General features: G+C 45.2%; 1 protein-coding gene across 1 annotated transcript; it reads left to right on the top strand.

Annotated features, from left to right (window-relative positions):
* Positions 1-1542: 1542 nt before the first annotated feature.
* On the top strand, positions 1543-24785 carry LOC142204749 (dynein light chain Tctex-type protein 2B-like). The gene is made up of 4 exons (XM_075276068.1): positions 1543-1744; positions 4227-4331; positions 6086-6142; positions 24289-24785. Exons 1-4 carry the CDS (start codon positions 1658-1660, stop codon positions 24634-24636), a joined length of 597 nt encoding a protein of 198 aa, XP_075132169.1. The 5' UTR covers positions 1543-1657; the 3' UTR covers positions 24637-24785.
* The last annotated feature ends 1875 nt before the right edge of the window (positions 24786-26660 follow it).

Here is a 26660-nt window from a genome sequence, read left to right as displayed (position 1 = left end):
TATACTGTGTTGGGGGGCACCAAATACCATTATACTGTGTGGGGATACCAGTGGGGCTTTATACTGTAGGAGGGTACCAATGGGACAATATACCATGTGGAGACCACTAAGTGGGGACACCACGAGGTTATTATACTATACGGGGGCACTAGGGGGGCTTCACCATGTATGGTACACTATTTCTGTATAGGGTCACGAATAGATTGGGTGGGGTCAAAAGGGACATGAGCGGGAGCGAGCAATGTGTATTACCATACTATGTAGACATTCACCTGATGGCAGACTGAGGTCAGTGGTAGGATAGATAGATAGATAGATAGATAGATAGATAGATAGATAGATAGATAGGAGATAGATAGATAGATAGATAGATAGATAGATAGATAGATAGATAGATAGGAGATAGATAGATAGATAGATAGATAGATAGATAGATAGATAGATAGGAGATAGATAGATAGATAGATAGATGATAGATAGATAGGAGATAGATAGATAGATAGATAGATAGATAGATAGATAGATAGGAGATAGATAGATAGATAGATAGATAGGAGATAGATAGATAGATAGATAGATAGATAGATGATAGATAGATAGGAGATAGATAGATAGATAGATAGATAGATAGAAGATAGATAGATAGATAGGAGATAGATAGATAGATAGATAGATAGATAGATAGATAGGAGATAGATAGATAGATAGGAGATAGATAGATAGGAGATAGATAGATAGATAGATAGATAGATAGATAGGAGATAGATAGGAGATAGATAGATAGGAGATAGATAGATAGGAGATAGATAGATAGGAGATAGATAGATAGATAGATAGGAGATAGATAGATAGATAGATAGATAGATAGATAGATAGATAGATAGATAGATAGGAGATAGATAGGAGATAGATAGATAGGAGATAGATAGATAGATAGATAGATAGATAGATAGATAGATAGGAGATAGATAGATAGATAGATAGATAGATAGGAGATAGATAGATAGGAGATAGATAGATAGATAGATAGATAGATAGATAGATAGATAGATAGATAGATAGGAGATAGATAGATAGGAGATAGATAGATAGGAGATAGATAGATAGATAGATAGATAGATAGATAGATAGATAGGAGATAGATAGATAGATAGATAGATAGATAGATAGATAGATAGATAGATAGATAGGAGATAGATAGACATTATATAGACAGATGTGATAGATATCAGTCAGACTAGATAGAGATGGATATGGGTTAGATTGGACAGATATATTTTATACAGTCACATCATTTGGGAAATATTTGTCACTGAGAACTTTGCAGATGTCAGTGATATTGTTTGTCACCCAGCTTTCCCAGACACGAGTGTACAGATTGGCGTATGTCAGGTGGGTCGCCGTTCTCCAGTGTTACCTGCTGTCGCCTGGGCTTTCCCCTATGGTCACACCTTCCGGGCGCCACATATCTGCGCTGTATTTATTGACATAAAGGCTTAGTTGTCACAGTACAGGTGACACATGACAAATTCTCCTCGTCCAGGTACACGCACAGCTCCAGCTCCACAGCCGTTGATACAGCTACTCACCTGCAGCCCGGGTCTCCAACACAGCGCTGCTATACCGCTGCCTAAAAAGGAGGTCACCGCCGGCCGCCATGACATCAAAGACCAGTGGGAAGAGAGCCTCAGTGGCCAGCGTGCGGATAAACCTGGAAGCCACTGACAAAGCAGTGCAGAAAATGGTGAGATTACCCGATATTCTGCCAGTATAAACAGCCATAACATATCATATGGGATTATAATCTATAAGAGCTGCAGATTATAGGAGCCATCTGTGCTGAAGCATGCTGGGATTACTGCAGCTAATAATATCCAGCACGGTTAGGGTTACACAAGACGTTTGGCACACAATACCAAGAGCGCAAAGTCACCACATAGTGCTAGCCGAAATCTTTGGGTTGGCAATATGAGAATTACAACGAGTGTGCAATATAACCAATTATAGTACAATGGGATTGTGTAACGTTATAACCTATTATACAGTGTTGGCCAAAAGTATTGGCACCCCTGCAATTCTGTCAGATAATACTCAGTTTCTTCCAGATAATGATTACAATCACAAATTCTTTGGTATTATTATCTTCATTTAATTTGTCTTCAATGGAAAACCACAAAAAGAATTGTCAAAAAGCCAAATTGGATATAATTCCACAGCAAACATTAAAAGGAGGTGGACAAAACTATTGGCACTGTTTGAAAAATCAAGTGATGCTTCTCTAATTTGTGTAATTAACAGCACCTGTTACTTACCTGAGGCACCTAACAGGTAGTGGCAATAACTAAATCACACTTGCAGCCAGTTGAAATGGATTAAAGTTGACTCCACCTCTGTCCTGTGTCCTTGTGTGACCACATTGAGCAAAGAAAGAAGACCAAAGAACTGTCTGAGGACTTGAGAAGCAAAATTGTGAGGAAGCATGAGCAATCTCAAGGCTACAAGTCCATCTCCAAAGACCTGAATGTTCCTGTGTCTACTGTGCGCAGTGTCATCAAGAAGTGTAAAGCCCATGGCCCTGTGGCTAACCTCCCTAGATGTGGACGCAAAAGAAACATTGATGAGAGATTTCAACGCAAGATTGTGCAGATGGCGGATAAAGAACCTCGACTAACATCCAAACAAGTCCAAGCTGCCCTGCAGTCCGAGGGTACAACAGTGTCACCCCGTACTATCCAGTGTCAGCGTCTGAATGAGAAGGGACTGTATGGGAGGAGACCCAGGAAGACCCCACTTCTTACCCAGAGACATGAGAAAGCCAGGCTGGAGTTTGCCAAAACTTACCGGAGAAAGCCAAAACCGTTCTGGAAGAATGTTCTCTGGTCAGAGGAGACAAAAGTAGGAAAAGGCCTCAACATAGAGTTTACAGGAAAAAAAAGAGGCCTTCAAAGAAAAGAACACGGTCCCTACAGTCAGACATGGCGGAGGTCCCTGATGGTTTGGGGTTGCTTTGCTGCCTCTGGCACTGGACTGCTTGACCGTGTGCATGGCATTATGAAGTCTGAAGACGACCAACACATTGTGCAGCATCATGTAGGGCCCAGTGTGAGAAAGCTGGGTCTCCCTCAGAGGTCAGGGCTCTTCCAGCAGGACAATGACCCAAAACACACTTCAGGTCAGCACTAGAAAATGGTGGTGAGAGAAAGCCCTGGAGACTTGTAAAGTGGCAGCAATGAGTCCAGCCCTGAATCCCATAGAACACCTGTGGGGGAGGGGGAGAGATCTCTTGATGGCAGTTTGGAGAAGGCCCCCTTCACATCTCAGGGGGGACCGCGAGCAGTTTGCCAAAGAAGAATGGTCTAAGATTCCAGCAGAGCCTTGTAAGAAACTCATTGCTGGTTACCAGAAGCGGTTGTGCGCAGTTATTGTGTCTAAAGGTTGTGCTACCAAGTATTAGGCTGAGGGCGCCAATACTTCTGTCCGCACCAGTTTTGGAGTTTTGTGTAAAATGATCAATGATTTGACTTTTTTTTCATTCTCTTTTGTGTTTTTTCATTGCAAACAAAATAAATAAAGATATTACCAAAGAGTTTGTGCTTGTGATCATTATCTGGAAGAACACGAGTATTATCTGACACGAGTGCAGGGGGCCAATACTTTTGGCCAACACTGTGGTACAATGGGGTTGTGCAGCATTATAACCTATTATAGTACAATGGGGTTGTGTAGCAGTATATCCTGATTATAGTCCCCACTGGGTCACTTCTATGGGGCAGATGGAGATCGCTGTGTACTGTGCTCTGGACATCCCCGTGAATGGAGCGATGGTCACACAGACTCACTACTGCTCCATTCACACAGGAGACTTGGAGATGGATGCAGATCCCAGCTTTCAGACATGTATTCCCTATCTTGTGGATACGGGATGACTCTTGTCTGTGGGATATCCCCTTTATGGTTGATGATCTATCGAATGCCTGGACTGCTGGAGCCATGTTGTGATATAATATAGCTAAATGCAATATAAGTCACTGCAGCTTGATGGAGCTAGAATACAATGTAATACTGTAATATTATAATCTTATTACAGGCATGTTATAATACCGACCTATAGCAGAGATGTAAGAGATATAGGATGTGATACTGTAATATTATAATTATTACAGGCATTAATACCATGTACTCATGAATGGGATAAATATAGTAACGCCATACCTCTCCATGTCTAGCCTATGAGGAGTAAGCCGTCACTGGGTAACGTGTCCATCAGTAACCAGGCCTCCTGGAGTCTCACTGGTCTGCTCGCTGCCCAGAGAATGACCAAGAACCTGAAGGTAAGTCCTGTATATAATAGAGGGGGGGTCCCCTGTACAGCACCCTCATCTATTAGAGCGTCTCTTACTCTGGAGGACCCCAGATGACCATATATTATAGGGACAGCCAATCGATTTAAATGGAAACTGTGTAATACGTCATTTCTCCTGTGGAGGTGCTGCAGGGAAACTACACACCTACAGACACAGCTGATCGTTGGGGGTCCTGTAGTAGAACCTGTGATTATCTTGTCAATGGGGCCCCTTCTAATAAATAGGGATTTCCACAGTGGAGAAGACCCTAATTTTTCTATAAAGTGCAATAAGGCCTGGGATGAGAGGAGATTTTCTACAGGTGGATTCATGGCTGACACTGGGGGGTTGTGGTTGAAGTCGCCTGACGCTGACAGCTGGGCTGTGTATGGCGCTCATTCTTCAGCAGAGGTGTGTACTAGGCGGTATAATGCACATTAGATAAATGGAGATTTATGTTATATAGAACACGCCTGTGCCATTTATACATGATGGGGTTGTCAGTCACTGACCGATAACACTACGGGTAAGGGAAACCTTTTCCGCCGTGTGACTTTTCCATGCGGCTAGCCGCAACGGGATACCAATGCAGTGCAACGGCGTCCTGTCGCGGCATTCCCCTCCTGATTAGGCCTGACCGGGAGTGAGTCTCAAGCCGCGGTCACCATGACCGACTCAGCTGCGGAATCCGCACGGAAGATGGGGTATATTGGGGTATATTCACACAGAGTTTTTTGCAGGCAGATTTTGAGGCGGATTCTGCATGTGAACATACCCTTATGCGTCCATTCACTGACAACCATCATAGTGAAAAACCGGAGCACAAGCTAGATTACATGATGATGTTTTGTTACACTATTACAGCAGTACGTTTTGTAATACCAGCATTCCACCAGTAGGGGGCAGCAATTATTCCAATCAATTTCTCCTCAATCGAATTATGCAGCAGTGGAAACAGCGACACCTGCAGGTTATTGGAGAAATAACAGGAAGAGAAAATAAATTATAGAAAAAAATACAAATATTTTATTCTAGAAATCTCTAAGAAATGAATGCAGTAGTGTTGTATAGGGACAAGTGACAAGAGGCAGGTAGGCAGCATTCATATACAGCAGTCTATGGCAGAAGTCCTGCGGAGGAGAGGGGTATATGTTTATTTCACAAAAAACACTGTTGTTGGTGGAGCTTTTACAAGTGCCAGAAATAAGGACATGACACCAGACACACTATGTTGGGATTAGTTCCTTTCTCAACCAAGAAGGAAATACTGACGCACTTTTACTATAACAACGTGGGGTTAAACAGTAGCAGAGAAAGGAAGAGAGATAACAACAATGTAAGTTTCATATTCATTCCTGACTGGTATGGGACATCTCTATCAAACAGAAAAAGTCTAAGCAGTTCCATAGATAGCCAGCTACTCCCGGTCCTGCGTGGTAACCTTGGGGAGCAACAAGCCAAGTATATGTTCTTCCTGGATGCAGGAGCCATCTTATCCTATAACATTATGCCAGTTTCAAGCATAAGCAACTCTATCTAGCATTCAGCTTGTAAGGATAACAATGTTCTTCACACATTACATGATTATAGCCTTCACAATTACAGGGGCACCCTAAAGATTATGTGTTTGTATATATATATATATATATATATATATATATAGCCATGATAGTATTTGAGAGAAGGGTTACTATGTAAGAAGGTTATATTATATTATACTCATACTATTGTGTCTTGCTTAGGAGAGAAGAGCCCATAAGGTGGCACTGGTGAAGAAGATCGAAATTGTTGAGCCTCAGGTCAGTGCCGCCTTTTCCCCCGCTGTGCGCCATAGCAAAGCATTATTTGGAAAAATGTTTGTATTATCGTAGGCACTGAAGGTATTACTTTGCGTCCAACATGTGAGCACAACTCTAGGACCTCCACAGACCCTTGTCCTACATATGACCCCATTATTCGAGGACCTCCACAGACCCTTGTCCTACATGTAACTCCATTATTCGAGGACCTCCACAGACCCTTGTCCTACATGTAACCCCATTATTCGAGGACCTCCACAGACCCTTGTCCTACATGTGACCCCATTATTCGAGGACCTCCACAGACCCTTGTGTCCTACATGTAACCCCATTATTCGAGGACCTCCACAGACCCTTGTCCTACATGTAACTCCATTATTCGAGGACCTCCACAGACCCTTGTCCTATATGTAACTCCATTATTCGAGGACCTCCACAGACCCTTGTCCTACATGTGACCCCATTATTCGAGGACCTCCACAGACCCTTTTGCTACATGTGACTCCATTACTGGAGGACCTCCACAGACCCTTGTCCTACATGTGACCCCATTATTCGAGGACCTCCACAGATCCTTGTGTCCTACATGTAACCCCATTATTCGAGGACCTCCACAGACCCTTGTGTCCTACATGTAACCCCATTATTCGAGGACCTCCACAGACCCTTGTCCTACATGTAACCCCATTATTCGAGGACCTCCACAGACCCTTGTCCTATATGTAACTCCATTATTCGAGGACCTCCACAGACCCTTGTCCTACATGTAACTCCATTATTCGAGGACCTCCACAGACCCTTGTCCTACATATGACCCCATTATTCGAGGACCTCCACAGACCCTTGTCCTACATGTAACTCCATTATTCGAGGACCTCCACAGACCCTTGTCCTACATATGACCCCATTATTCGAGGACCTCCACAGACCCTAGTCCTACATGTAACTCCATTATTCGAGGACCTCCACAGACCCTTGTCCTACATATGACCCCATTATTCGAGGACCTCCACAGACCCTTGTCCTACATGTAACCCCATTATTCGAGGACCTCCACAGACCCTTGTGTCCTACATGTAACCCCATTATTCGAGGACCTCCACAGACCCTTGTCCTACATGTAACCCCATTATTCGAGGACCTCCACAGACCCTTGTGTCCTACATGTAACCCCATTATTCGAGGACCTCCACAGACCCTTGTCCTACATGTAACTCCATTATTCGAGGACCTCCACAGACCCTTGTCCTACATATGACCCCATTATTCGAGGACCTCCACAGACCCTTGTCCTACATGTAACTCCATTATTCGAGGACCTCCACAGACCCTTGTCCTACATATGACCCCATTATTCGAGGACCTCCACAGACCCTTGTCCTACATATGACCCCATTATTCGAGGACCTCCACAGACCCTTGTCCTACATATGACCCCATTATTCGAGGACCTCCACAGACCCTTGTCCTACATATGACCCCATTATTCGAGGACCTCCACAGACCCTAGTCCTACATGTAACTCCATTATTCGAGGACCTCCACAGACCCTTGTCCTACATATGACCCCATTATTCGAGGACCTCCACAGACCCTTGTCCTACATGTAACCCCATTATTCGAGGACCTCCACAGACCCTTGTGTCCTACATGTAACCCCATTATTCGAGGACCTCCACAGACCCTTGTCCTACATGTAACCCCATTATTCGAGGACCTCCACAGACCCTTGTCCTACATATGACCCCATTATTCGAGGACCTCCACAGACCCTTGTCCTACATATGACCCCATTATTCGAGGACCTCCACAGACCCTTGTCCTACATGTGACTCCATTACTGGAGGACCTCCACAGACCCTTGTCCTACATGTAACTCCATTATTCGAGGACCTCCACACACCCTTGTCCTACATGTAACCCCATTATTCGAGGACCTCCACAGACCCTTGTCCTACATGTAACCTCATTATTCAAGGACCTCCACAGACCCTTGTGTCCTACATGTAACCCCATTATTCGAGGACCTCCACAGACCCTTGTCCTACATGTAACCCCATTATTCGAGGACCTCCACAGACCCTTGTCCTACATATGACCCCATTATTCGAGGACCTCCACAGACCCTTGTCCTACATATGACCCCATTATTCGAGGACCTCCACAGACCCTTGTCCTACATGTAACTCCATTATTCGAGGACCTCCACAGACCCTTGTCCTACATGTGACTCCATTACTGGAGGACCTCCACAGACCCTTGTCCTACATGTGACCCCATTATTCGAGGACCTCCACAGACCCTTGTCCTACATGTAACTCCATTATTCGAGGACCTCCACAGACCCTTGTCCTACATGTAACTCCATTATTCGAGGACCTCCACACACCCTTGTCCTACATGTAACCCCATTATTCGAGGACCTCCACAGACCCTTGTCCTACATGTAACCCCAATATTTGAAGTCCTCCACAGACCCTTGTCCTATATGTGACCCCATTACTCGAGGACCTCCACAGACCCTTGTCCTACATGTGACCCCATTATTCGAGGACCTCCACAGACCCTTGTGTCCTACATGTAACCCCATTATTCGAGGACCTCCACAGACCCTTGTGTCCTACATGTAACCCCATTATTCGAGGACCTCCACAGACCCTTGTCCTACATGTAACCCCATTATTCGAGGACCTCCACAGACCCTTGTCCTACATATGACCCCATTATTCGAGGACCTCCACAGACCCTTGTCCTACATATGACCCCATTATTCGAGGACCTCCACAGACCCTTGTCCTACATGTAACCCCATTATTCGAGGACCTCCACAGACCCTTGTCCTACATGTGACCCCATTATTCGAGGACCTCCACAGACCCTTGTCCTACATGTAACTCCATTATTCGAGGACCTCCACAGACCCTTGTCCTACATGTAACTCCATTATTCGAGGACCTCCACAGACCCTTGTCCTACATGTGACTCCATTACTGGAGGACCTCCACAGACCCTTGTCCTACATGTGACCCCATTATTCGAGGACCTCCACAGACCCTTGTCCTACATGTGACCCCATTATTCGAGGACCTCCACAGACCCTTGTCCTATATGTAACTCCATTATTCGAGGACCTCCACAGACCCTTGTCCTACATATGACCCCATTATTCGAGGACCTCCACAGACCCTTGTCCTACATATGACCCCATTATTCGAGGACCTCCACAGACCCTTGTCCTACATATGACCCCATTATTCGAGGACCTCCACAGACCCTTGTCCTACATATGACCCCATTATTCGAGGACCTCCACAGACCCTTGTCCTACATGTAACTCCATTATTCGAGGACCTCCACAGACCCTTGTCCTACATATGACCCCATTATTCGAGGACCTCCACAGACCCTTGTCCTACATGTGACTACATTACTGGAGGACCTCCACAGACCCTTGTCCTACATATGACCCCATTATTCGAGGACCTCCACAGACCCTTGTCATACATATGACCCCATTATTCGAGGACCTCCACAGACCCTTGTGTCCTACATGTAACCCCATTATTCGAGGACCTCCACAGACCCTTGTCCTACATGTAACCCCATTATTCGAGGACCTCCACAGACCCTTGTCCTACATATGACCCCATTATTCGAGGACCTCCACAGACCCTTGTCCTACATGTGACTACATTACTGGAGGACCTCCACAGACCCTTGTCCTACATATGACCCCATTATTCGAGGACCTCCACAGACCCTTGTCCTACATGTGACCCCATTACTCGAGGACCTCCACAGACCCTTGTCCTACATATGACCCCATTATTCGAGGACCTCCACAGACCCTTGTCCTACATGTAACTCCATTATTCGAGGACCTCCACAGACCCTTGTCCTACATGTAACCCCATTATTCGAGGACCTCCACAGACCCTTGTGTCCTACATGTGACCCCATTATTCGAGGACCTCCACAGACCCTTGTCCTACATATGACCCCATTATTCGAGGACCTCCACAGACCCTTGTCCTACATATGACCCCATTATTCGAGGACCTCCACAGACCCTTGTCCTACATGTGACCCCATTATTCGAGGACCTCCACAGACCCTTTTGCTACATGTGACTCCATTACTGGAGGACCTCCACAGACCCTTGTCCTACATGTGACCCCATTATTCGAGGACCTCCACAGACCCTTGTGTCCTACATGTAACCCCATTATTCGAGGACCTCCACAGACCCTTGTCCTACATGTAACCTCATTATTCGAGGACCTCCACAGACCCTTGTCCTACATGTAACTCCATTATTCGAGGACCTCCACAGACCCTTGTCCTATATGTAACTCCATTATTCGAGGACCTCCACAGACCCTTGTCCTACATGTGACCCCATTATTCGAGGACCTCCACAGACCCTTTTGCTACATGTGACTCCATTACTGGAGGACCTCCACAGACCCTTGTCCTACATGTGACCCCATTATTCGAGGACCTCCACAGATCCTTGTGTCCTACATGTAACCCCATTATTCGAGGACCTCCACAGACCCTTGTCCTACATGTAACCCCATTATTCGAGGACCTCCACAGACCCTTGTCCTATATGTAACTCCATTATTCGAGGACCTCCACAGACCCTTGTCCTACATGTAACTCCATTATTCGAGGACCTCCACAGACCCTTGTCCTACATATGACCCCATTATTCGAGGACCTCCACAGACCCTTGTCCTACATGTAACTCCATTATTCGAGGACCTCCACAGACCCTTGTCCTACATATGACCCCATTATTCGAGGACCTCCACAGACCCTAGTCCTACATGTAACTCCATTATTCGAGGACCTCCACAGACCCTTGTCCTACATATGACCCCATTATTCGAGGACCTCCACAGACCCTTGTCCTACATGTAACCCCATTATTCGAGGACCTCCACAGACCCTTGTGTCCTACATGTAACCCCATTATTCGAGGACCTCCACAGACCCTTGTCCTACATGTAACCCCATTATTCGAGGACCTCCACAGACCCTTGTGTCCTACATGTAACCCCATTATTCGAGGACCTCCACAGACCCTTGTCCTACATGTAACTCCATTATTCGAGGACCTCCACAGACCCTTGTCCTACATATGACCCCATTATTCGAGGACCTCCACAGACCCTTGTCCTACATGTAACTCCATTATTCGAGGACCTCCACAGACCCTTGTCCTACATATGACCCCATTATTCGAGGACCTCCACAGACCCTTGTCCTACATATGACCCCATTATTCGAGGACCTCCACAGACCCTTGTCCTACATATGACCCCATTATTCGAGGACCTCCACAGACCCTTGTCCTACATATGACCCCATTATTCGAGGACCTCCACAGACCCTAGTCCTACATGTAACTCCATTATTCGAGGACCTCCACAGACCCTTGTCCTACATATGACCCCATTATTCGAGGACCTCCACAGACCCTTGTCCTACATGTAACCCCATTATTCGAGGACCTCCACAGACCCTTGTGTCCTACATGTAACCCCATTATTCGAGGACCTCCACAGACCCTTGTCCTACATGTAACCCCATTATTCGAGGACCTCCACAGACCCTTGTCCTACATATGACCCCATTATTCGAGGACCTCCACAGACCCTTGTCCTACATATGACCCCATTATTCGAGGACCTCCACAGACCCTTGTCCTACATGTAACTCCATTATTCGAGGACCTCCACAGACCCTTGTCCTACATGTGACTCCATTACTGGAGGACCTCCACAGACCCTTGTCCTACATGTGACCCCATTATTCGAGGACCTCCACAGACCCTTGTCCTACATGTAACTCCATTATTCGAGGACCTCCACACACCCTTGTCCTACATGTAACCCCATTATTCGAGGACCTCCACAGACCCTTGTCCTACATGTAACCTCATTATCCAAGGACCTCCACAGACCCTTGTGTCCTACATGTAACCCCATTATTCGAGGACCTCCACAGACCCTTGTCCTACATATGACCCCATTATTCGAGGACCTCCACAGACCCTTGTCCTACATGTAACTCCATTATTCGAGGACCTCCACAGACCCTTGTCCTACATGTGACTCCATTACTGGAGGACCTCCACAGACCCTTGTCCTACATGTGACCCCATTATTCGAGGACCTCCACAGACCCTTGTCCTACATGTAACTCCATTATTCGAGGACCTCCACAGACCCTTGTCCTACATGTAACTCCATTATTCGAGGACCTCCACACACCCTTGTCCTACATGTAACCCCATTATTCGAGGACCTCCACAGACCCTTGTCCTACATGTAACCCCAATATTTGAAGTCCTCCACAGACCCTTGTCCTATATGTGACCCCATTACTCGAGGACCTCCACAGACCCTTGTCCTACATGTGACCCCATTATTCGAGGACCTCCACAGACCCTTGTGTCCTACATGTAACCCCATTATTCGAGGACCTCCACAGACCCTTGTGTCCTACATGTAACCCCATTATTCGAGGACCTCCACAGACCCTTGTCCTACATGTAACCCCATTATTCGAGGACCTCCACAGACCCTTGTCCTACATATGACCCCATTATTCGAGGACCTCCACAGACCCTTGTCCTACATATGACCCCATTATTCGAGGACCTCCACAGACCCTTGTCCTACATGTAACCCCATTATTCGAGGACCTCCACAGACCCTTGTCCTACATGTGACCCCATTATTCGAGGACCTCCACAGACCCTTGTCCTACATGTAACTCCATTATTCGAGGACCTCCACAGACCCTTGTCCTACATGTAACTCCATTATTCGAGGACCTCCACAGACCCTTGTCCTACATGTGACTCCATTACTGGAGGACCTCCACAGACCCTTGTCCTACATGTGACCCCATTATTCGAGGACCTCCACAGACCCTTGTCCTACATGTGACCCCATTATTCGAGGACCTCCACAGACCCTTGTCCTATATGTAACTCCATTATTCGAGGACCTCCACAGACCCTTGTCCTACATATGACCCCATTATTCGAGGACCTCCACAGACCCTTGTCCTACATATGACCCCATTATTCGAGGACCTCCACAGACCCTTGTCCTACATATGACCCCATTATTCGAGGACCTCCACAGACCCTTGTCCTACATATGACCCCATTATTCGAGGACCTCCACAGACCCTTGTCCTACATGTAACTCCATTATTCGAGGACCTCCACAGACCCTTGTCCTACATGTGACTCCATTACTGGAGGACCTCCACAGACCCTTGTCCTACATGTGACCCCATTATTCGAGGACCTCCACAGACCCTTGTCCTACATGTGACCCCATTATTCGAGGACCTCCACAGACCCTTGTCCTATATGTAACTCCATTATTCGAGGACCTCCACAGACCCTTGTCCTACATATGACCCCATTATTCGAGGACCTCCACAGACCCTTGTCCTACATATGACCCCATTATTCGAGGACCTCCACAGACCCTTGTCCTACATATGACCCCATTATTCGAGGACCTCCACAGACCCTCGTCCTAGACCTCCATTATAATATAGGGGGTCTAATACACTTTCCCCTCCTCCCACATCGGACATGTTCCTACTTCTATGTCCCTTCTCATATATACATGTGTTATGAACGCTTCGATGGCCGCTGATGTTGTATACTCTGCACAAACTCCTAGGCCTATGCTGTCGTTGCCATGGTTGCCAGCGTTCCGAGTACAGCAATGAGAAGCAGAAACTCGGAACTTCATCAGATCCTGTAGTCATGGCAACAGCAGCACGGAACCGGCAGGAAATTTTTTGCTGGTAGGAAGAAGAGAAAACATTCCAATTCTATTTAAAGGGCCCGTCCAGAAATTGTAGAATAAAAAAATAAATAAATGGATGAACGCTCTACTAGCTGGAGGTCACGGGTGACTACTGCATCACAATCCAACCGGGACGTTTTATGGCAGATAGCCTGGGTATACATCTGAGCGCCTGGATCCATGCTCATTGGATTTAGGGAATCTGGAAGTAATGGGGGAAGTCATGGAGATTCCAGTGAATGGAGCGGCTGTCAACATGAAAGCCGCTCCACCCTCCTGCTGCGCTACACTCCTCAGCATTGAAACTGCAGCACCAAGAAGGACAAGCTGTAAGGTTATGTACATCGAGGAAGTAGCCGATGGTCAAATTTTCTGTGACATATGGGAGGGACATATATCACAGAGCTCAGCTTCTCTCCTCTATCATATACCCCTATATATCACAGAGCTCAGCTTCTCTCCTTCTATCATATAACCCTATATATCACAGAGCTCAGCTTCTCTCCACTATCATATAACCCTATATATCACAGAGCTCAGCTTCTCTCCTCTATCATATAACCTATATATCACAGAGCTCAGCTTCTCTCCTCTATCATATAACCTATATATCACAGAGCTCAGCTTCTCTCCTCTATCATATAACCCTATATATCACAGAGCTCAGCTTCTCTCCTCTATCCTATAACCCTATATATCACAGAGCTCAGCTTCTCTCCTTCTATCATATAACCCTATATATCACAGAGCTCAGCTTCTCTCCTCTATCATATAACCTATATATCACAGAGCTCAGCTTCTCTCCTTCTATCATATAACCCTATATATTACAGAGCTCAGCTTCTCTCCTCTATCATATAACCCTATATATCACAGAGCTCAGCTTCTCTCCTCTATCCTATAACCCTATATATCACACAGCTCAGCTTCTCTCCTCTATCCTATAACTCTATATATCACAGAGCTCAGCTTCTCTCCTCTATCATATAACCCTATATATCACAGAGCTCAGCTTCTCTCCTCTATCATATAACCCTATATATCACAGAGCTCAGCTTCTCTCCTCTATCATATAACCCTATATATCACAGAGCTCAGCTTCTCTCCTCTATCATATACCCCTATATATCACAGAGCTCAGCTTCTCTCCTTCTATCATATAACCCTATATATCACAGAGCTCAGCTTCTCTCCACTATCATATAACCCTATATATCACAGAGCTCAGCTTCTCTCCTCTATCATATAACCTATATATCACAGAGCTCAGCTTCTCTCCTCTATCATATAACCTATATATCACAGAGCTCAGCTTCTCTCCTCTATCATATAACCCTATATATCACAGAGCTCAGCTTCTCTCCTCTATCCTATAACCCTATATATCACAGAGCTCAGCTTCTCTCCTTCTATCATATAACCCTATATATCACAGAGCTCAGCTTCTCTCCTCTATCATATAACCTATATATCACAGAGCTCAGCTTCTCTCCTTCTATCATATAACCCTATATATTACAGAGCTCAGCTTCTCTCCTCTATCATATAACCCTATATATCACAGAGCTCAGCTTCTCTCCTCTATCCTATAACCCTATATATCACACAGCTCAGCTTCTCTCCTCTATCCTATAACTCTATATATCACAGAGCTCAGCTTCTCTCCTCTATCATATAACCCTATATATCACAGAGCTCAGCTTCTCTCCTCTATCATATAACCCTATATATCACAGAGCTCAGCTTCTCTCCTCTATCATATAACCCTATATATCACAGAGCTCAGCTTCTCTCCTTCTATCATATAACCCTATATATCACAGAGCTCAGCTTCTCTCCTCTATCATATAACCCTATATATCACACAGCTCAGCTTCTCTCCTCTATCCTATAACTCTATATATCACAGAGCTCAGCTTCTCTCCTCTATCCTATAACTCTATATATCACAGAGCTCAGCTTCTCTCCTCTATCATATAACCCTATATGCACCACATGGGCCCTACCCATCAACCAGAAGAAGACCAAAATCATGGTATTTCAGAAGAAGGGCCACAATAAAGCCTCCACCACCCCACAATTCACACTGAACGGCTCCACACTGGAGAAAACCAACAACTACACCTACCTGGGGCTGGAGCTCAGCCAATCAGGAAGCTTCAAAGCAGCAATAGAAACCCTGAAAGCAAAAGCCTGCAGAACCTTCTACGCCATCAGAAGACAACTGTACCACCTCAAACCACCGGTGAGGGTCTGGATGAAGATATTTGACGCTGTCATCTCCCCGATCCTTCTCTATGGCAGTGAGGTTTGGGGCCCAGCCACCTACCCAGACCAGTCAAGGTGGGATTCCAGCCCAACAGAGAACTTCCACCTGGAGTTCTGCAAATACCTGCTCCATGTCCATCGCAACACCACCAACATGGCCTGCAGGGCAGAGCTAGGCAGACTCCCCCTATGGCTCACCATACAGAAGAGGGCGCTAGCTTTCCAGGCACACATCCAGGGGAGCAAGTCCGACTCCTACCACCACCAAGCATGGCTAAGCCACCTGAGCAAACCAGACATTCAACAACCAAACAACAGCCAACCACCAAACCAAAAACACCAACAGATGATAACCAAGGCCGAAATAAAGGCGACCACAGAGGCAAACAGAGAGCGGTACATTGAAGAATGGAGAAACGAAATAAATAACTCCAAGAAACTCACCGTGTACCAATCCCTACAAAGGGACTACACCATGGCCACCTACCTGGAGAGAATACGCCACCCCAAGCACAGACAGACCCTGAGCCGGTACAGACTGAGCGCCCACAACCTAGAGATAGAGACGGGGCGATACAGGCAGACGTACAAGCCACGGGAGAAGAGACTGTGCCAGCACTGTGACCAGGGGGCCCTAGAAGACGAGACCCACTTCCTGCTACACTGCACCAAATACTCAGCTATGAGGGCCGTCTACTACCAAAGACTCTCTGCCCACATCCCAGACTTCATATCTGCAGACGAGAAGAGGAAACTCTACATCCTACTGGGAGAAGAAGAGGCCACTGTGGAGATCGCTGCCCAATACGTGTCCAGCTGTCACCAAACCAGAGGAAGATGAGACTCCACGGACTGTTATATTTATCCCAAAACACCCGCCCCACCCACCCCCACCCCCACCTCCCCCTCCCCATATAGCAGTCACCAACGAAGAGGAAGATGAGACTCCATGGACTGTTATAACCGAACCCCCCCCCCCCCCATACCCACCACCCACCCACCACCCACCCAACCCAACTCCCCCACCCACCCACCCACTTTACTAGCTTTGGCAATGCCAAATACCTATTCGGACGTGCCAATAAAGCATTTTTTGATTTGATTTGATTTGATTTATATCACAGAGCTCAGCTTCTCTCCTCTATCATATAACCCTATATATCACAGAGCTCAGCTTCTCTCCTCTATCATATAACCCTATATATCACAGAGCTCAGCTTCTCTCCTCTATCATATAACCCTATATATCACAGAGCTCAGCTTCTCTCCTCTATCATATACCCCTATATCACAGAGCTCAGCTTCTCTCCTCTATCATATAACCCTATATATCACAGAGCTCAGCTTCTCTCCTCTATCATATAACCTATATATCACAGAGCTCAGCTTCTCTCCTTCTATCATATAACCCTATATATCACAGAGCTCAGCTTCTCTCCTCTATCATATAACCTATATATCACAGAGCTCAGCTTCTCTCCTTCTATCATATAACCCTATATATCACAGAGCTCAGCTTCTCTCCTCTATCATATAACCTATATATCACAGAGCTCAGCTTCTCTCCTTCTATCATATAACCCTATATATCACAGAGCTCAGCTTCTCTCCTCTATCATATAACCCTATATATCACAGAGCTCAGCTTCTCTCCTCTATCCTATAACCCTATATATCACACAGCTCAGCTTCTCTCCTCTATCCTATAACTCTATATATCACAGAGCTCAGCTTCTCTCCTCTATCATATAACCCTATATATCACAGAGCTCAGCTTCTCTCCTCTATCATATAACCCTATATATCACAGAGCTCAGCTTCTCTCCTTCTATCATATAACCCTATATATCACAGAGCTCAGCTTCTCTCCTCTATCATATAACCCTATATATCACACAGCTCAGCTTCTCTCCTCTATCCTATAACTCTATATATCACAGAGCTCAGCTTCTCTCCTCTATCCTATAACCCTATATATCACACAGCTCAGCTTCTCTCCTCTATCATATAACCTATATATCACAGAGCTCAGCTTCTCTCCTCTATCATATAACCTATATATCACAGAGCTCAGCTTCTCTCCTCTATCATATAACCCTATATATCACAGAGCTCAGCTTCTCTCCTCTATCCTATAACCCTATATATCACAGAGCTCAGCTTCTCTCCTTCTATCATATAACCCTATATATCACAGAGCTCAGCTTCTCTCCTCTATCATATAACCTATATATCACAGAGCTCAGCTTCTCTCCTTCTATCATATAACCCTATATATTACAGAGCTCAGCTTCTCTCCTCTATCATATAACCCTATATATCACAGAGCTCAGCTTCTCTCCTCTATCCTATAACCCTATATATCACACAGCTCAGCTTCTCTCCTCTATCCTATAACTCTATATATCACAGAGCTCAGCTTCTCTCCTCTATCATATAACCCTATATATCACAGAGCTCAGCTTCTCTCCTCTATCATATAACCCTATATATCACAGAGCTCAGCTTCTCTCCTCTATCATATACCCCTATATATCACAGAGCTCAGCTTCTCTCCTTCTATCATATAACCCTATATATCACAGAGCTCAGCTTCTCTCCACTATCATATAACCCTATATATCACAGAGCTCAGCTTCTCTCCTCTATCATATAACCTATATATCACAGAGCTCAGCTTCTCTCCTCTATCATATAACCTATATATCACAGAGCTCAGCTTCTCTCCTCTATCATATAACCCTATATATCACAGAGCTCAGCTTCTCTCCTCTATCCTATAACCCTATATATCACAGAGCTCAGCTTCTCTCCTTCTATCATATAACCCTATATATCACAGAGCTCAGCTTCTCTCCTCTATCATATAACCTATATATCACAGAGCTCAGCTTCTCTCCTTCTATCATATAACCCTATATATTACAGAGCTCAGCTTCTCTCCTCTATCATATAACCCTATATATCACAGAGCTCAGCTTCTCTCCTCTATCCTATAACCCTATATATCACACAGCTCAGCTTCTCTCCTCTATCCTATAACTCTATATATCACAGAGCTCAGCTTCTCTCCTCTATCATATAACCCTATATATCACAGAGCTCAGCTTCTCTCCTCTATCATATAACCCTATATATCACAGAGCTCAGCTTCTCTCCTCTATCATATAACCCTATATATCACAGAGCTCAGCTTCTCTCCTTCTATCATATAACCCTATATATCACAGAGCTCAGCTTCTCTCCTCTATCATATAACCCTATATATCACACAGCTCAGCTTCTCTCCTCTATCCTATAACTCTATATATCACAGAGCTCAGCTTCTCTCCTCTATCCTATAACTCTATATATCACAGAGCTCAGCTTCTCTCCTCTATCATATAACCCTATATGCACCACATGGGCCCTACCCATCAACCAGAAGAAGACCAAAATCATGGTATTTCAGAAGAAGGGCCACAATAAAGCCTCCACCACCTCACAATTCACACTGAACGGCTCCACACTGGAGAAAACCAACAACTACACCTACCTGGGGCTGGAGCTCAGCCAATCAGGAAGCTTCAAAGCAGCAATAGAAACCCTGAAAGCAAAAGCCTGCAGAACCTTCTACGCCATCAGAAGACAACTGTACCACCTCAAACCACCGGTGAGGGTCTGGATGAAGATATTTGACGCTGTCATCTCCCCGATCCTTCTCTATGGCAGTGAGGTTTGGGGCCCAGCCACCTACCCAGACCAGTCAAGGTGGGATTCCAGCCCAACAGAGAACTTCCACCTGGAGTTCTGCAAATACCTGCTCCATGTCCATCGCAACACCACCAACATGGCCTGCAGGGCAGAGCTAGGCAGACTCCCCCTATGGCTCACCATACAGAAGAGGGCGCTAGCTTTCCAGGCACACATCCAGGGGAGCAAGTCCGACTCCTACCACCACCAAGCATGGCTAAGCCACCTGAGCAAACCAGACATTCAACAACCAAACAACAGCCAACCACCAAACCAAAAACACCAACAGATGATAACCAAGGCCGAAATAAAGGCGACCACAGAGGCAAACAGAGAGCGGTACATTGAAGAATGGAGAAACGAAATAAATAACTCCAAGAAACTCACCGTGTACCAATCCCTACAAAGGGACTACACCATGGCCACCTACCTGGAGAGAATACGCCACCCCAAGCACAGACAGACCCTGAGCCGGTACAGACTGAGCGCCCACAACCTAGAGATAGAGACGGGGCGATACAGGCAGACGTACAAGCCACGGGAGAAGAGACTGTGCCAGCACTGTGACCAGGGGGCCCTAGAAGACGAGACCCACTTCCTGCTACACTGCACCAAATACTCAGCTATGAGGGCCGTCTACTACCAAAGACTCTCTGCCCACATCCCAGACTTCATATCTGCAGACGAGAAGAGGAAACTCTACATCCTACTGGGAGAAGAAGAGGCCACTGTGGAGATCGCTGCCCAATACGTGTCCAGCTGTCACCAAACAAGAGGAAGATGAGACTCCATGGACTGTTATATTTATCCCAAAACACCCGCCCCACCCACCCCCACCCCCACCTCCCCCTCCCCATATAGCAGTCACCAACGAAGAGGAAGATGAGACTCCATGGACTGTTATAACCGAACCCCCCCCCCCCCCATACCCACCACCCACCCACCACCCACCCAACCCAACTCCCCCACCCACCCACCCACTTTACTAGCTTTGGCAATGCCAAATACCTATTCGGACGTGCCAATAAAGCATTTTTTGATTTGATTTGATTTGATTTATATCACAGAGCTCAGCTTCTCTCCTCTATCATATAACCCTATATATCACAGAGCTCAGCTTCTCTCCTCTATCATATAACCCTATATATCACAGAGCTCAGCTTCTCTCCTCTATCATATAACCCTATATATCACAGAGCTCAGCTTCTCTCCTCTATCATATACCCCTATATCACAGAGCTCAGCTTCTCTCCTCTATCATATAACCCTATATATCACAGAGCTCAGCTTCTCTCCTCTATCATATAACCTATATATCACAGAGCTCAGCTTCTCTCCTTCTATCATATAACCCTATATATCACAGAGCTCAGCTTCTCTCCTCTATCATATAACCTATATATCACAGAGCTCAGCTTCTCTCCTTCTATCATATAACCCTATATATCACAGAGCTCAGCTTCTCTCCTCTATCATATAACCTATATATCACAGAGCTCAGCTTCTCTCCTTCTATCATATAACCCTATATATCACAGAGCTCAGCTTCTCTCCTCTATCATATAACCCTATATATCACAGAGCTCAGCTTCTCTCCTCTATCCTATAACCCTATATATCACACAGCTCAGCTTCTCTCCTCTATCCTATAACTCTATATATCACAGAGCTCAGCTTCTCTCCTCTATCATATAACCCTATATATCACAGAGCTCAGCTTCTCTCCTCTATCATATAACCCTATATATCACAGAGCTCAGCTTCTCTCCTTCTATCATATAACCCTATATATCACAGAGCTCAGCTTCTCTCCTCTATCATATAACCCTATATATCACACAGCTCAGCTTCTCTCCTCTATCCTATAACTCTATATATCACAGAGCTCAGCTTCTCTCCTCTATCCTATAACCCTATATATCACACAGCTCAGCTTCTCTCCTCTATCCTATAACTCTATATATCACAGAGCTCAGCTTCTCTCCTCTATCATATAACCCTATATATCACAGAGCTCAGCTTCTCTCCTCTATCATATAACCCTATATATCACAGAGCTCAGCTTCTCTCCTTCTATCATATAACCCTATATATCACAGAGCTCAGCTTCTCTCCTCTATCATATAACCCTATATATCACACAGCTCAGCTTCTCTCCTCTATCCTATAACTCTATATATCACAGAGCTCAGCTTCTCTCCTCTATCATATAACCCTATATATCACAGAGCTCAGCTTCTCTCCTCTATCATATAACCCTATATATCACAGAGCTCAGCTTCTCTCCTCTATCACATAACCCTATATATCACAGAGCTCAGCTTCTCTCCTCTATCATATAACCCTATATATCACAGAGCTCAGCTTCTCTCCTCTATTATATAACCTATATATCACAGAGCTCAGCTTCTCTCCTCTATCACATAACCCTATATATCACAGAGCTCAGCTTCTCTCCTCTATTATATAACCCTATATATCACACAGCTCAGCTTTTCTCCTCTATCATATAACCCTATATATCACAGAGCTCAGCTTCTCTCCACTATCATATAACCCTATATATCACAGAGCTCAGCTTCTCTCCTCTATCATATACCCTATATATCACAGAGCTCAGCTTCTCTCCTCTATCATATAATCCTATATATCACAGAGCTCAGCTTCTCTCCGCTATCATATAACCTATATATCACAGAGCTCAGCTTCTCTCCTCTATCATATAACCCTATATATCACAGAGCTCAGCTTCTCTCCTCTATCATATAACCTATATATCACAGAGCTCAGCTTCTCTCCTTCTATCATATAACCCTATATATCACAGAGCTCAGCTTCTCTCCTCTATCATATAACCTATATATCACAGAGCTCAGCTTCTCTCCTTCTATCATATAACCCTATATATCACAGAGCTCAGCTTCTCTCCTCTATCATATAACCTATATATCACAGAGCTCAGCTTCTCTCCTTCTATCATATAACCCTATATATCACAGAGCTCAGCTTCTCTCCTCTATCATATAACCTATATATCACAGAGCTCAGCTTCTCTCCTTCTATCATATAACCCTATATATCACAGAGCTCAGCTTCTCTCCTCTATCATATAACCCTATATATCACAAAGCTCAGCTTCTCTCCTCTATCCTATAACCCTATATATCACACAGCTCAGCTTCTCTCCTCTATCCTATAACTCTATATATCACAGAGCTCAGCTTCTCTCCTCTATCATATAACCCTATATATCACAGAGCTCAGCTTCTCTCCTCTATCATATAACCCTATATATCACAGAGCTCAGCTTCTCTCCTCTATCATATAACCCTATATATCACAGAGCTCAGCTTCTCTCCTCTATCATATAACCCTATATATCACAGAGCTCAGCTTCTCTCCTTCTATCATATAACCCTATATATCACAGAGCTCAGCTTCTCTCCTCTATCATATAACCCTATATATCACACAGCTCAGCTTCTCTCCTCTATCCTATAACTCTATATATCACAGAGCTCAGCTTCTCTCCTCTATCATATAACCCTATATATCACAGAGCTCAGCTTCTCTCCTCTATCATATAACCCTATATATCACAGAGCTCAGCTTCTCTCCTCTATCACATAACCCTATATATCACAGAGCTCAGCTTCTCTCCTCTATCATATAACCCTATATATCACAGAGCTCAGCTTCTCTCCTCTATTATATAACCTATATATCACAGAGCTCAGCTTCTCTCCTCTATCACATAACCCTATATACACAGAGCTCAGCTTCTCTCCTCTATTATATAACCCTATATATCACACAGCTCAGCTTCTCTCCTCTATCATATAACCCTATATATCACAGAGCTCAGCTTCTCTCCTCTATCATATAACCCTATATATCACAGAGCTCAGCTTCTCTCCACTATCATATAACCCTATATATCACAGAGCTCAGCTTCTCTCCTCTATCATATACCCTATATATCACAGAGCTCAGCTTCTCTCCTCTATCATATAACCTATATATCACAGAGCTCAGCTTCTCTCCTCTATCATATAACCTATATATCACAGAGCTCAGCTTCTCTCCCTCTATCATATAACCCTATATATCACAGAGCTCAGCTTCTCTCCTCTATCATATAACCCTATATATCACACAGCTCAGCTTCTCTCCCTCTATTCTATATATCAGATCAACTTCTCTCCCGCTCTCAGATAGGACAGCAGAAAGATCCACTTTACAAATCTGTATACAGTATTTCTGGTTACACCTTTTGATTTATTTTTCTTTGAACCGCAGCCTCCATCCTTTGCCTCTCGACCAACTGAGAAGGTCCAGGTCTCCGCCATCCGGCACATTCTAGAAAGCCACCTACCATTACGCTTAGGGAATACTTCCTATGACCCACAGAAGGTTCCATCACTAGTGAAGGAGATCAGCGAGGAGATCAGAAGCCAAGTGAAGAAGGTCTTGCCTGCACGATACAAGATGCTCTGTGTGGTTACAATGGGTGAAAGGGGCCAGGAAGACATCAAAGTGGTCAGCCGCTGCCTTTGGGACCCTCATGCTGACAACTACGTGGCACATGTGTACCAGAATGATAGCCTCTTCTGCGTGGTGTCTGTATACACTGTATTCTGCGAGTGACTCTGCACCCATAGCCTTACTATATGACTATATCTTCCAGTATGACAGTCACCATACGTTCTATTAACAAAGCAGCCCCTGCTATGGATCCAAGGACATTGCTCTGCCCATGTGACACCACGGAGGATGGGGGTGAAGGAGGGTATGGAGTCACCACTTGTCAGTTTCTGCTGTCTTTCTGGAGCTTTTTGGAAAATTAAAGCACCTTTGTCATGAGACAGGACGTTTCAGCTGCTCATATAGGATTCATTATAGTGGACATTAGGGATGCACATTACATAGCCCCATGTATTGGCTCCGGATTGGGGGAAGGGGGGAGACATTCAGCCCTAGTTCGCCAATGTTTAGATATCTTATGATGCTCGTAAAATACCCCAGACCTGTAGTGTGACCTGGGGATAGGGAGAGGTCAAGGGTCAGGTGATATCTGAGAATGTGTACGTACCCTTATAACCATTATCATCACCCCCACCGGGGTACACAGCGTAAAATCACACAAATATCTAATCCCACTCCTCATGACGGATACATTTCACTCAAGCTAAAATGCCTTGGTACAGATTTATTACAATTATGAGGTAACCCAAGTGTCAGCCTGTCATTATCCTGTACCCCAAGTGTCAGCATGTTATTGTCCTGCACCCCAAGTGTCAGCCTGTCATTGTCCTGCACCCCAAGTGTCAGCCTGTCATTATCCTGTACCCCAAGTGTCAGAATGTCATTATCCTGTACCCCAAGTATCAGCCTGTCATTATCCTGTACCCCAAGTGTCAACATGTCATTGTCCTGTACCCCAAGCGTCAGCATGTCATTCTCCTGTACCCCAAGTATCAGCCTGTCATTATCCTGTACCCCAAGTGTCAGTGTGTCATTATCCTGTACCCCAAGTATCAGCCTGTCATTATCCTGTACCCCAAGTATCAGCCTGTCATTATCCTGTACCCCAAGTATCAGCCTGTCATTATCCTGTACCCCAAGTGTCAGAATGTCATTATCCTGTACCCCAAGTGTCAGCGTGTCATTATCCTGTACCCCAAGTGTCAGCATGTCATGGTCTTGTACCCCAAGTGTCACTGTGCTGTCCCCAAATTTCAGCGTGTCATTGCCCTGTACTCCAAGTATCATTATCCTGTACCCCAAGTGTCAGTATGTCATTGTCCTGTTCCCCAAGTGTCGGTGTGTTATTTCTGACAGAAGAGGCTGCAGCACTCTTAAGAGCACATCGACCTTTCAGTTCACATCTCATCTTCACTTTGGCTCCATTCACATCTGTGCTGTTGTTTCCATTTTTTTGTGATGGAACAGGAATGTTCCCCACCAGCTATACCGAGGTCCCTGCATTTGTGCTTTGTTGTCTATGTGATTTGAGATGGAACATGTGGCGGATGTTCTTCATGTAGACTCTGACATGACAGGTATGAATATGGCTGCAGAGATGTTGTAACATCAATAATACCCTCACAGCATTAGGGCCCATACACACCATCATGTGCTAGTTCAGTGCGCTATCCGGTTTTTCCCAGATAATACACCGACCTATTCATTGAATGAGCCCATGCATATGACCATGATTTTCACAGATCCATGTGTAGGCTGATGGCCAGTGCCCCAGAACTCAGGACAGCTCCAATACTTGTCCAGTGTTGCGGCCGTGCTCGATGGCTCCAATGAATGGGGCAGCCGAAGAACAGCCGGTGCAGGGGCGTCACACTGATGATATGTGAGTGCTGTTCAGTCATGGCCGCCATCACGTACATGATGCCTTAAGGTGACCATACACAATAGAATAAAGCGAAATTTAGTGAGTATGGCCAACCATCCATAGTGTATGAACTGGCTAGCCAATGTTCACCACATTCCCCACTGTGGGACTATTAAAGGATTCCTTTCCATAGGCCACTGATCAGCCTTAGCGGTTGTACATGGCGAGGACTTCCACTGAAAGAAGCATCAGGGTGCTGCAGCGGGAGACATCGGAACATGGCGGGTTTTCTGTTTTATATTTTCCCACGTTCCCCAGCCTC

This window comes from Leptodactylus fuscus, chromosome 5 (genome assembly GCF_031893055.1).
Source record: "Leptodactylus fuscus isolate aLepFus1 chromosome 5, aLepFus1.hap2, whole genome shotgun sequence".
Classification (NCBI taxonomy): domain Eukaryota; kingdom Metazoa; phylum Chordata; class Amphibia; order Anura; family Leptodactylidae; genus Leptodactylus; species Leptodactylus fuscus.
Note: the sequence above shows the minus strand (reverse complement) of the source record. Positions and strands in the feature narration are given on the sequence as shown.